The sequence below is a fragment of the Cataglyphis hispanica genome, chromosome 4 (assembly GCF_021464435.1).
Source record: "Cataglyphis hispanica isolate Lineage 1 chromosome 4, ULB_Chis1_1.0, whole genome shotgun sequence".
NCBI lineage: Eukaryota > Metazoa > Arthropoda > Insecta > Hymenoptera > Formicidae > Cataglyphis > Cataglyphis hispanica.
This window is the reverse complement of record NC_065957.1, coordinates 7,486,986-7,500,256: the sequence shown is the minus strand read 5'-3', so window position 1 is coordinate 7,500,256 and position 13,271 is coordinate 7,486,986. Positions and strand designations below refer to the sequence as shown.

The 13,271-nt window shown below is 34.8% G+C and overlaps 2 protein-coding genes across 8 annotated transcripts in view; one reads left to right on the top strand and one right to left on the bottom strand.

Annotated features, from left to right (window-relative positions):
- Window positions 1-26: 26 nt before the first annotated feature.
- LOC126849148 (alpha-aminoadipic semialdehyde synthase, mitochondrial) lies at window positions 27-5,957 on the top strand. The gene is made up of 10 exons (XM_050590738.1): window positions 27-526; window positions 862-1,344; window positions 1,859-2,084; window positions 2,446-2,773; window positions 3,049-3,412; window positions 3,530-3,852; window positions 4,139-4,388; window positions 4,529-4,792; window positions 4,871-5,252; window positions 5,657-5,957. The coding sequence occupies exons 1-10, from the start codon at window positions 443-445 to the stop codon at window positions 5,770-5,772; spliced, it is 2,820 nt and encodes a 939-aa protein (XP_050446695.1). The 5' UTR covers window positions 27-442; the 3' UTR covers window positions 5,773-5,957.
- A 120-nt stretch (window positions 5,958-6,077) lies between these two features.
- LOC126849250 (Kv channel-interacting protein 1) overlaps window positions 6,078-13,271 on the bottom strand; it is a 51,644-nt gene continuing 44,450 nt past the window's right edge. For all 7 annotated transcript variants that reach the window (XM_050590926.1, XM_050590928.1, XM_050590922.1 and 4 more), the window contains one exon: window positions 6,078-12,860. The gene's annotated coding sequence lies outside the window, so the exon portion shown is untranslated. The remainder of the gene's footprint in view (window positions 12,861-13,271) is intronic.

Below are 13,271 nucleotides of genomic sequence, written 5' to 3'. Positions count from 1 at the left end.
ATTTCTTGTTTGCGATTGTTTACTCTTAACACACGCGTGACGTCATTCTGCTATTATCGTGGCGATAAGCGCGCCCAACAAGAAAAACATTTTTCCGGAATCATTCTTTAAATAAATTTCTTTCAATGATGCAGCCAGTAGAATAGCTAGAAGGGTCACGCTGATAACGCTAACATAGCTTCGAGTTTATCGGTGATTTTGTAATATTTTCTGACATTTCTGAGCATTTGACCCGCGCAATATACAGGCACGTATATACAGGCGGTATAGTAGTAGAAAGGACTCGGTTCAAGACGCATCAAAATACACAAGCGAGATTCTGCAAGAACTACATTATTCCAGTTAGCGCAATCATTGAATTGGTTTCAACTAGTATTTAAGAGCAAGGTTCTTTCAACGCTGACTTTTACGCTGCTATTAAATCGATATCGACAAAGGTGTGATGTGGATATTAGGACTGACCAAATCATGTCATCTGTTGACCACTGCGACTTGTGCTGATATCCCTAACATCAGATACATAAGTGTAAGCATCCCAAGTAATGAATTTCATATGATGTAATCTGATGATCCCGCTTAAACAATTGCGTCGATGTTCGATCTTGCAAAATTTTGTAAAAAAAATAGGTGAACGTAAAAAGAACGATATATATAAATTCATTCCAAGAACTGACAGATTCTTCATCTTCAAAATTCATTGAATTAAAAATTAATCTCTTTTTTTCTCGCATAGTGTAGTGAATTGTAATACAAGATGATATTTCGTGAAAAATTGATTAGAAAATATAGAGGATGAATCTCTTTGAATAAACTACCGTGGACCGTTTCAGTGGAACATTCTTCAGCATCGAATCTTTTCAGAATCTTAAGGGCAAAGTAATAGCCATAAGACGAGAGGACCAGTCAGTATGGGAGAGAAGAGCGCCGTTAGCCCCGGCGAATGTTCGCCGCCTTATCAGGTCGGGCGTGAAGGTGATCGTGCAGCCCAGCAACCGACGGGCGTATCCTGCCCAGGCGTATCAAGCAGCGGGCGCTCTACTACAGGAGGACATCAGCTCGGCTTCTATCATCTTCGGTGTCAAGCAAGTCCCTGTGGATCAACTGATACCCAACAAAACATACTGCTTCTTCTCGCACACCATCAAGGCGCAGGAGAGTAACATGCCCCTCCTGGACGCAATCCTGGAAAAGAACATACGTTTCCTGGATTACGAGAAGCTTACCGATGATAATGGCCATCGTGTAGTCGCCTTCGGCAAATACGCCGGGGTTGCTGGTATGGTGAATATACTACACGGCTTGGGCCTGAGGTTGCTAGCCTTGGGTCATCATACCCCGTTTATGGTACGTCGATGTACTCTGGAAATATCGAAAAATCTTTCTATTATTTAAGATATCATTCTATTTCCTATAATCTCATGTTATATTCTAAAAAATTACAATATTTCCTTGTTGAATTTGATAATACTTTATCTTTCTCATACTTTTTTTTTTTTAAACAATGAATTATGCTCATATAAGAGTTTTTAAAATTAATCTATTTTTACAAAATTGTTGAATAGTGTAGTCTGCCTAAATTTTCTCACGACATAGATGACATTAAGAGATACATATATTATCCAATTGATACAATTTTTTCTTTAGAGAAAATTATCTAGAAAATTATAACTAGAGGTGATAAGAAAATGCATAGTGTACATCCAAGTAGTACAGAAAATCATAATAATAATATCAAAATGACATTAATGACTATCAAAAAAGTCATAATGTCATTTTGATATCATTTAATATTATTGTGATTTTTGTTCTGCTTAGGATGCGTGAGTAAATAAAATCGCAATTATAATCATTTGATTAGCATATTGGACTGGCACACAACTATCGGGATTCGGCAATGGCTCGCCAAGCGATCCGCGGTGCGGGATACGAGATCGCGCTAGGCGCCATGCCGAAGTCAATTGGCCCATTGACCTTCGTTTTCACTGGCAGCGGTAACGTAAGCCAAGGCGGTCAAGAGGTCTTCCAAGAGCTGCCTCATGAGTACGTGCCGCCCGAAATGCTACGGAAAGTCGCCGAGCACGGAGGTGTGATGCATGTGTCGCTTTAATTGTGATCGTTATTAACTAAGATTCCGACTTAAAATTTGTCTCTCTTCTTGCCTCCTCGAGATCGAAATACGATTTTAAATTTTTTGTTTTTTTAATTGCGAAATTTTTAAATCCACGTGTTGCGCTTGGAACATAATTAGAGGATTACTTACAGCTCTATAATAGATGACATATCTCTTTTAACTTTTTTATCATTAGATTTCTTTTTAAATCTCGACGAATAGAAACTATTCAAACAAGACTCAACAAGACTCACGGAATTTACCCGGGAAACAAATTTATCTCACGCGATAACAAATTTATCTTTGTTATTTATTCTTCGAATCGTTTCACATAGATACGACAAAAATATACGGCTGCGAGGTACGACGTAGGCATCACTTGGAGAGGAAGGAGGGCGGCGGTTTCGATTCTGAAGAATATGACCAACATCCGGAATTATACATTTCCACCTTTAGCAAAAAAATAGCACCATATGCATCGGTCATTATTAACGGTATATACTGGGCCGTGGACTCGCCAAAATTATTAACAATACCAGACGCAAAATATCTGCTCAGACCGGCTAATACACCGTGGCTGCCGATAAGCGTCGGTGCACCTGCCTTGCCGCACAGAATGCTCGCTATCTGCGACATATCCGCGGATCCCGGTGGTAGCATCGAGTACGTCCATTTGTCTGCAATTTTGAAAAATGTGAAAAATTTCTGAAAATTTAGAATTATATATCATTGAAGTTAATAATTACATAATTACAATATAATAATGTTGTAATTTACAATATTATTGTACACATACAGTTAGTTGTACACATATTTTTTGCATGCTTAAAATTAAAAAAAAAAAATTATTAAGTGATTGTATACATTTAAATTCATGTGGTCTTTTAAATGCGATCTCCGCTAATGGCTAATTGATTTTGTTATATATCTTTCGTAAGATTCATGAATGAGTGCACGACGATTGATACGCCATTCTGCCTGTATGATGCCGATCGTAACAAGGATATGAAGTCCTTCAAGGGTCCCGGCGTGCTAGTCTGCTCGATTGACAATATGCCCACGCAACTGCCGAAAGAATCGACAGATTTTTTCGGTAATCTTTTGTATCCGTATGCTCTGGACATCATACAATCGGATGCGAAAAAGCCACTGGAGGAACACAATTTCAGTCCTGCTGTGCATGGAGCTATCATTGCGTCCAACGGGAAACTGACGCCCACTTTCGAATATATCCAAGAACTCAGGCAGCTAAATCATCGCAGCAAGCATAAAGCCGATTACAGAGAACTGCAGACAAAAACGGTATAAAATATTCCCCTCTCCGTTTATTATAATATTCTTCGAATCGAAAAGATTCTACGCATCAAATTATTTCAGATAAAATAATTAACCGATGCACGATGAAAAATTTTGCAACAGGTAGTCGTTCTCGGCGCGGGATACGTCTCTGCGCCTTTGGTTGAGTATCTACACAGGGATACAAATATAAGGCTTGTGGTGGCGTCGCAATTGAAGGACGAGGTTGACGTACTAGCCAACCGATTTTCAGGTGTAGAGCCAGTCTTCCTGAATGTAGTGGATCGACCAGATACCTTGCATGATGTCATGAAATCGGCGAGCGTGGTCGTTTCCCTGTTACCGTACTCATTGCATCATGTCATCGCTAAAGCTTGCATCGAGACCAAGACTCATTTGGTGACAGCCAGCTACATGAACAACGACGTCAAAGCGCTGCACGAAGAGTTAGTGCCCTCCATAAATGAAATTATGTGTCGCAAAAATGTATCTGACAATCATATATTTAATGTCAATTTTATAGTACACGCATATATAATGAATATTTTTAATAAAATTTTTTAGTTTTCGGAATTTTACGATAATGTTCTAGTTGTTTTTTGTGTCTTATAATTCGCGGAAAATAGATTTAAAATATGTGAATTGAATTTAATAATGAGATATACAGATAGTTTATAGCATAACATATTCAAATAAAATTTCAATTAATCAAGGTCTTATTTTCTTACGCAGAGCCCAGCAAGCTGGCGTCACTGTGTTGAATGAAATCGGATTAGACCCAGGAATCGATCATCTTTTGGCGATCGAGTGTTTCGACGACGTGAGACAAGCGGGCGGTAAGATAGAATCCTTCGTCTCATGGTGCGGTGGTCTGCCCGCACCCGAGTGTTCTTCCAATCCTTTGAGATATAAATTCAGCTGGTCTCCACGAGGTGCATTGTTGAATACCTTAGCGCCAGCAAAATATCTTCACGCAGGGCAGGTGATAATCCTTTGAAAATTTTATATTATTATCTCTAAAAAAAGAGATAGTTTATCGAGAAATTATTTTGAATAGAATTTTTGAAAAAAATTTAAGAAAGATATATCAATGTATCCATACATTTCTTTTTCATCGCTCAGGAAGTGGAGATCGCCGGGGGCGGCGATCTGATGTCTGCTGTGCAAGAGCTAGACTTTCTCCCTGGCTTCGCCCTAGAAGGCTTCCCCAATCGCGATAGCATCGTATACAGGGATTACTACGGTTTGCAGAATGCTAATACTGTGCTACGAGGTACGCTTAGATTCAAGGGCTTCTCAAACACCATACTGGGTCTACAATTACTTGGCCTGATCGATCCCAATCCAGATCCGATCTTACATCCAAATGGACCAGATATCACCTGGGTGCGTATTTTTAATTTCCCGCGTTTTATATACAAGATGTATCGACTCTCTTCTAATCCCTCGTTGTTTAAATTCTAGCGAGTATTAGTGTGCAACCTACTTGGCCTGGCGAGTGACAATATCTTCTATGGGAACCTGAAACAGAAGTTAGCGGAAAGAGTAAATTCGTGGGAACGCGTCAAGGCCATCGAGGATCTCGGTCTTCTGCAAGAGGACTTGGTTTTGAAACTAAACACTCCTCTCGACACGCTTACGCATTACTTATCGAAGAAACTCTATTATGAAAAGAATGAACGCGATCTAGTGATACTGAGACACGATATAGGTATACTTTGGCCGGACAGTAGAAGGGAATCTAGAGGAATCAACTTAGTCCTCTATGGAGACACTGCCGGACACTCTGCAATGGCGCGTACCGTCGGGTATCCCACGGCTATCGCTGTCAAAATGATCCTAGATGGTAGGATTCTTTTTTTTATTTATTTATTAATTATTCAATTTCTCAACTCAAATAAAAGCTGCTACTAATTGGCTACATTTTTTTCTCGCACAAAATATTTAAAAACCGCGATTGCCAATAAAAATATATAAATATCTTCTACATATAATAAATTTATATAAATGCAATCTAAACATATAAATTATATTTCCTAAATCAAATAAGAGCTCATACAAATAATTTTAAAAATTTCTTTTTTTTTTGGAAAAGTATAAATTACCGCAATGTTCCGAAAAAAGATATTTATTTGAATGTATGATTTAAATATTAATTATAATCTAATTCAAAATGTAGCGTATTATAATCGAATATTCATCTCCATATGCGATTTTGCTTTAATATTTGTATAATCTAATTTCATTCAGGTGAAATTCAGCAGCGTGGAATGGTGCTGCCTTTTACACCTGACATATATCGACCTATTCTTAATCGGCTGAGAGCTGAAGGCGTAGAATCCTTTGAGACGTCCAAATGGCTGTGATTCATTCACCACAAATCATTATAATCTTCTAATGATCTATGTATATAATACTCCTCTGATCCATCAAACACATAATAAGAGTCTAAAAGTTTATATTTTTTTTTATATTGCGACAAAAATATGTAAGCTATCATATAGACATAATTTAAAAATAATATTTTAATAGTTCGAAATATTAAGCAAAATGTGTTTGCTTTTTTCATTTTCTATTCCCTACCTACATAAATCAAAAGCAATTTCTGAAACTCTCTTTCTCTCTCGTATTAATAAATGTTTTAATGGAAAAATCGGGAAGACAGGAAATATTTAATTTGATATATTTAACATTTATTGATATTACCACCCGTGTGGAAAATGGCTAACAATACAATGATATCTCGCTTATTGCAATCTTTTTTTTTATCGCTGTTTCTATAAGATATCTATAAAATATCGCTTTAAGATATAATTAGAATGATAACACAGGAACACTCTTCGCCTCTATCCGTTAGAATTTGATTGGAAATGAATCGATTTTACGCGCCAGAACAATCGGAAACTTCCAACGAGTTTATACCGGTAAAGTAATTAAGCTGTAGCCGTGATTTGCACATGTCCAGTATTACGCGTCTACGTCAAACGAGTAGTTGATTTGTGTGACGAATTTAATCACGCTTTGCAAGAGTTGGACAAATCCAATAAAAATGATTGGCGTTATACACTGCTGACATTTGTCAAATCTGCAGAATTTGTGTTGATTAAACAAGAGTTATTTAAAAATGGTAAAATAGTTAATTTATATGTATGTATATATATTCGTAAATTAAAAAATATATATAAGTAACACACATAAAAAGTTAGAATTTCTTCATAACATTTAATGGAGAAAATTATGAATATCATTAGCTTTCGATTAATGTCTTTTTCAAATGCGAATAATTACGTTAAATATATATCTCTTTTTATTGGTGACTTATTTTCTTATTTAAAAGCAGTGAATAGTTTGTTACATCGGTCTTTAATTTTGGGCCTTGTGCGTGACATAATTTGATGTTTGCTCCTCGTTTCTAAAACTAAAGTTAAAACTAAAGCGCTGCAATCGTCGAATTATCGTCTTTTGTATTATACTAAAACCTATTACTATCACAATGGTGATTATAATAATTTCTAATCGGCCTTTTTATATATCTCAAAAATTACTAAGACGATCGTAACTTACAAAGTATTTATGAGGGCTTTTTAAAATGCAAATTTTCTTCTCAAAATGTATTCAATCAAAACTAAAAAAAAGGATATAAAGAGAGATATAATCTAATTAAATATTTTTCAAAAGTCCTCGTAAGAAAAATTTCCTCCTAAGAGAAAGCAATTTTAATTTTCTCGCAAAAATAATCTCGCGAAAATAAAAGCTGCGCATGCTGTTTGTATGTATATGGAAAATTACAATTGCTTTAAGTAAAAATGAAGCATTGACAGCTAAGATAGCAAAGATTTCGACGATTCGTTAAAGTGTTCCGAAAGAAATCACCCACTCCTACGCTCATAATCTTTAACTAGAGATTACCTATCGATGTCATTAATTAGAAACTACATATGATGATTTACAGTTGGCAGTATGAGACAATATAATTAACGCATTCTGCATAATCGCTATGTAGTATAACGTATTCTGTATTATCACTATCGATCATAAATTTCTAACTGTGAGACTTCACCATAAAAAAGTGCTTCCAAGCTTAACAATTGTATCATTTCTAATATATAACCAGTGATATTACGTAACGATTTTAACTATTGTAATAAACTGTGACATTCTTTTCACGAGCAATATTAGTCTATTATTCGGGAGCTATCTAGATATTTCGAGTTCCAATGTATTTCTACATTCGAATCAAAATGAAAACTTCTTTTCATTGTTCCTGCACATCGATAAAAATTATTACAAATATTAGAAAACACTTTAAGATAATGCAATCAGACAATTTAAAATTTATAAAGTATTTAAATTTTATTCATTCAAACTAATTTATTAACAGAGTATAATTAGATTGCAGAGAGATAATATCGTGTTATAGAATAATAATAATATAATCATATATATGTACTATATATATATATATATATATATATATATATATATATATATATATATATATATACACTATAATAATAGAGATACATGCATGTTTAATTAACTGGCATAATGATCAATGTATAAAGATTCGAAAGTCGAAATAATTTACTCGAATATGGATGGCTCCGCAAATCTTGTTGACTATTTTATGCACATTTATGTGTGACTATCGCACGTTTACGGGATGAAGACTGATGACCGTTCCGCGCTTGCTAAGTGTCCCTCGCTTAGTAATTGATAATGTCTAATCATAATATAATATTTTGACAATTTAAGTTTAAGTTTAAAGTCACGCAAGAGTTTTATAATCGTACGATTAATCTAAAAGTAATGAATTGACTAGGTTGCTTTTCAGTTAGCTCTTCTCTTTTTTTCCATTTTTGTATCGTCTTTCAGAGGATTATCGCATTCAGTTTGCTACGTAGAACCGCCTCCGTTCATTGGCCAACCGTTCCCGACAATCGAAGGCCAATCTCAAACGTACCCTCCAAATTAAAAATCAGCTATTTATTAATTAAAGATATATTTACGTTTGACGCATCTTTGTTAAGACGCACGCCTTCGGTGATATGACATTATCTTAATGAAATATTTTAACGATATTCGGGAACGAATTAGTATCGCGGCAAAATTTCCTGGAGTTATATTTTTCTGTCGCTTCTGCAGGTAACTTACATGTTACTTCGCTGTCTAATCCATATATTTTCTTAAATTGATCTAACATAATAGATTCAGAATTTTTTCATACACATGCAATATTGTTCTATCGCAATTGAGAACTAAAGAGTATAATATAAAAAAGAGAGAATATGTATATATAAGAAAAATTTATACTGTGTGATATATTTAAAAGTAAGAAGCAAAATTATCTTTAACCGAAAGTTTCTAATTACTTCTAATAATTTACCGTTAACGTATATCCAGCGCGTGGTATCATTAATTTTTATCTTTCAGGCAACATTGTGACAATTTATCTCGACAATTTATAACATCTTGTAAATACGTATAATGTCGGATACATCATTTGGAAGCCAGCATATTTCAAATATTCTGCTTTGTGTATGTAATGTTTTGTCTCTCTTGGTTCATAGTTTATAAAGAGAGAGAAAGAGAGAGGTGTCTCTTTTTGATATTAATTATTAAATATTAAGCAACGCGAAATATCAATTGTATTCAAATAAAAATCGCATATCTGTGCATATCAACGTTTATGTGGGCAATAGTAGCAATTGTCTCATTATTTTTATGCTTTACAAATATTTTTTTAGGAAAGAATTTGTGTTTTTATCTTTCTTTTTTTCATCAGATTGCAAAATTGATTATCACACGCAATAAATGCGCAATAGAAATGCTTTTAGAGAGCTCGAATATCGCTTCGTGCCTCACGCGCGAAAAATAACAAAACTTTATAAAAAATATACGGTATTCCGTGTTTGTACAATTTATGGGCATATAGGATATTATATTATATTCTTTCACTTCGAAATACGTACAAAAGCAAAGGGAAGTGTCAATTTATCCCGATGTTTATGCTTGCGCGATTCAATTAAATTTGGAATAGTGTGCGAATAATAGCAAAAGTCCGCTCGAAAAGTTCGGCTCAAAGTTTCAAAATGAGGTTTGTAGTTTTACCAAGATTCTCAAATTACGTAACAAATTTTACAGCGCACAATTGATTAATGTGCTGGCAGATTTAACATAAGTGTAGGTATTTCCGAAAAATGTCTTTGACTATACATATCTTCGTAGCGCTAACGCAATATATGTATAAATTTACATCAACAAGAGACCGTAGGAAGATATATATAATAAATATGTATATCGGTATCTTCGAGATGGAACGAACAACATGATCTTATCCCTCATTCGATTGATGTCATTTTCGCATTGATGTCCGGGCATTATCAGCAAGATTACATTAACCGCTCTAAATTCGAAAATATAGTATACATTCGTATATCCTAAGAAATATAAATCTGTCAGTGCTCGACCAGTTATCCTGGCATTAATTGCAGCAGTTTTGTTGTTGATCGCATGCATTGATATAGCATTAAATGCTAATAGATTTCAATTCAATCAATCGTATCATTCAAGTTTATGTAGCGGTCATTAATGTGACAATGCTCACAGAGTATCAAATTTCCGATATAAAAGCATTGTACTTGATTTATTTTATATATTAAGTGATTCTTTTCTGATGGATGAACATTGCACGTTCTTGCCTGGAAGATCGCCCATTATTCGCAATTTTTCTGTAAGCGTTTACAAATTAATGACCGGTAGTGTACGTATATCTTTATGCCAAGTTTGGTTTTCTGACATTTGATGATCGTATAGTTTTCTGACGTTTGATGATCGTATAGTTTTTTACTCTCCGCTGAATATGATCGCGGACTCGAAATGCGGTATCGGGTATATAATATATGTAAAAGTATATAGGAGAATCGTGTGTAAAGAGAATTGCAAGAGATCCTAAAGAGAAAAAAAGAAGAGTATATTGTACATACGCGAATCCCTGTATTATATGGATCTATCATAAATTTAGTAATGTTATTGCGCTCGTTTGGAAACGGTGATTTCGTCATTATTAATCGTTGTTATAGAGACGCTTAGCAGACGTAGCTTAGCAACGCTCGCTTATTCTTGATTCTCGTGAAAGCTAGTTTGCAGCCAAAGGTGCTCACCTCTTCACTCAGTAACGAGATCTTCTCCTGGAGAGCAGACTTAAGTGATTAAATACACTTGACGCGCGCGAACTCGATGAATCACGAACGATCAAATTGCAACGACGATCAACGACGATCCGTATCTGCCTGATACGAAACAACGGGGATGTAGGATTTATTTGAAAAAGGTACATGTAATTGCGTATATGTGTTATATAGAGCGTATTGATAGTGTTTTCTGGAAAATAATGCAATTTTTCCAATGTACGATCGTAAACGCCAATTATTCGACGACCGCGTTTTCTTCTTTTTCTCTTTTGTCTCTCTTTTTTAATTGCGAATTTATCTTAACTATATAAATCGCACTATATTATTATATCTGTTTACTTAAATAACAGCTAACTATAGTAGTAGCTCTTTTGGTGTTTCATTGTAATCGATTTTGATAATTAATAATTGCCACTCGGGCTGCTACTCGCTAGTCTGACATTTGCTCGCACGCTCGCACGCCTACGATTTGCAATAATGGATATATTAGAAAATCGATGCTTCTCACGCACGTACACCTACATGATACACACTATGGACGCTTATAAGGAGTCCGCAAGCGATCAATATTTCTCGTCACTGTTTCAGTACCGTTATGATTGAATGCGATAAATATCGCAATTACCGCAAGAAAAGTATCGAGAGAAAAACTGATAAAATCGAAGATGTACTGTTTGATAAAAAAAAAAAAAAACCACTTTAATATTGTGGTAATATTTTGTCGCGACAAGTCGAAAAAGCTAAGTGTATAAAAAGTGAGATTGTATTAACAATTTCTATTAATAAACAAAAATATATATCAATCGCGATATAAATTTGTGTTATTTTATAAGAATTAGGTGTATGAAAAATTCGTATTATTTGAATAAATATTGAACGCTTGCGCGTGGCTCATCAGAAATCGAATCTAAAAAAGGACGCATAATGAAGTATCAATCTACGAACCTACTGACGAAAAATACGTACGTGTGATATTTATGATCGTCAACGATCGTGCGATTAACGATCTAATCAAGGAAAATCGGCATCATGTCATCACGTCGAAACTATAATCAATATGCCGTGCCTCGCAATTGCTATTCACGACATATAATCGCCGCGACCACGCGATCATGATGAAGTTACAAAACTGGGGAGAATATAAAAAAATTGACGGATATTACACGGGATGTTGGAACAAATAAATAAATATTAGAGTTTTAAAATTAATGAAATAAATTCGGCAAAAAAGATAATTTATGTATAAAATTTGTTTACATATAATTTTTTTTTTTTAACTTAAAGCAATCTACAATAGGATTCATGTTAATTTCTCGATGCAAGAGATTTTATATAGCGCGATCACGTGAAGCATTGAGAGAGAATATATTTAAGTATGAAACGAGAGGAAACGCGTATTTAAGATTGAATCGCGTGATCACGAGGACGCGTCGTTTTCAGCAACGCAAAGTCACGCAATCGATTCGTTAATTTTTGTGTTTAACACCTATCGTACGAGCAGAATTGTACAGATAACACGAATGTTATTCAAGACATTGAATGCGATATTTTCCAGATGTTCTACAAATATTCTTTTTGACATTTGTAGCGATTTATGATTCTCGTTTTCGTGCTATAACCACGCATTGAACTTTACCGCCGTTTTTATCGCCATCGTCCCGAGATTCCACAACATTACGATTTGGCAGATCCGCGATAACAGATTTTTCGATAGCAGAATCTGCTCGTGACAAGACATAGAAAGGGATCGCGCGTATCTTATTTGAGCTTTCGCGCGATATCTTTTTATTATTTTCGAGATTATCCTCTTTAAACACCATTCTTCGTATCTGATTATGAGATCGCAATGGAAGAGAGCCCAGGTACTTATCTCATTTATTAATGTCAGTTATATGACCTTGGATCGAAGATAACTTCGTAGATTGCATAATTCCGCTTGATTCTTGCCAAAAATTGACGCCAAATGTCGATTGCCAAACTATTACAAATCCGGAATCTCGTCGTCGCAGAATCGTTGCATTTCTCCACAAGATTGTCGCAATGATAAAGCGGCAGTCTTATCTCGTGTGTTGTCTTCGAAGCGGCTTTCTTGAGCCCCTAAACTTCCGTCGATCTGCGAGGATGAAGATAACATTTTGCTTCGTATTCTCATACTGCGATGTTTTAGAACAAAGGGATAACAATATGCTCATTCTCCGATTCCACAGACTTAGACCTCGATTGTTATTCTATGTCATAAGGAGCCGTGTTATCGCGTTGCCCTAAAAAAGATAAAAATTTTTTTTAAGATTTGAAGATTTTGAAGTTTTTTAAATCAAACAGATTAATTGAGATCGAAGAAAAAATTTGGAAAAATAGTAAGTAGAATATTACAAATTTTGTAGAATTTTAATAAATTAAACTTGAAAGAATAAAAATTGGTAGCTCGTTTTTTATTCATAATTATATTTTGTTTTAATATGAGCATTTAATATTAAAGTTTATTAAAGTAATGCTTAGAGTTAATAAAATAATAATGATTTAAAAAAGAATTTGCGCGCGCGCACGACACGAACAAAAAAGTTTCTCTCGTTGTCTCTCTCTCTCTCTCTCTCGATAAATTGTCGAGGAGCTTCCGAATTTATAAAAAGATCCCCAGTAGTTGAATTGATGCGCTTCACTATCTCATAGCT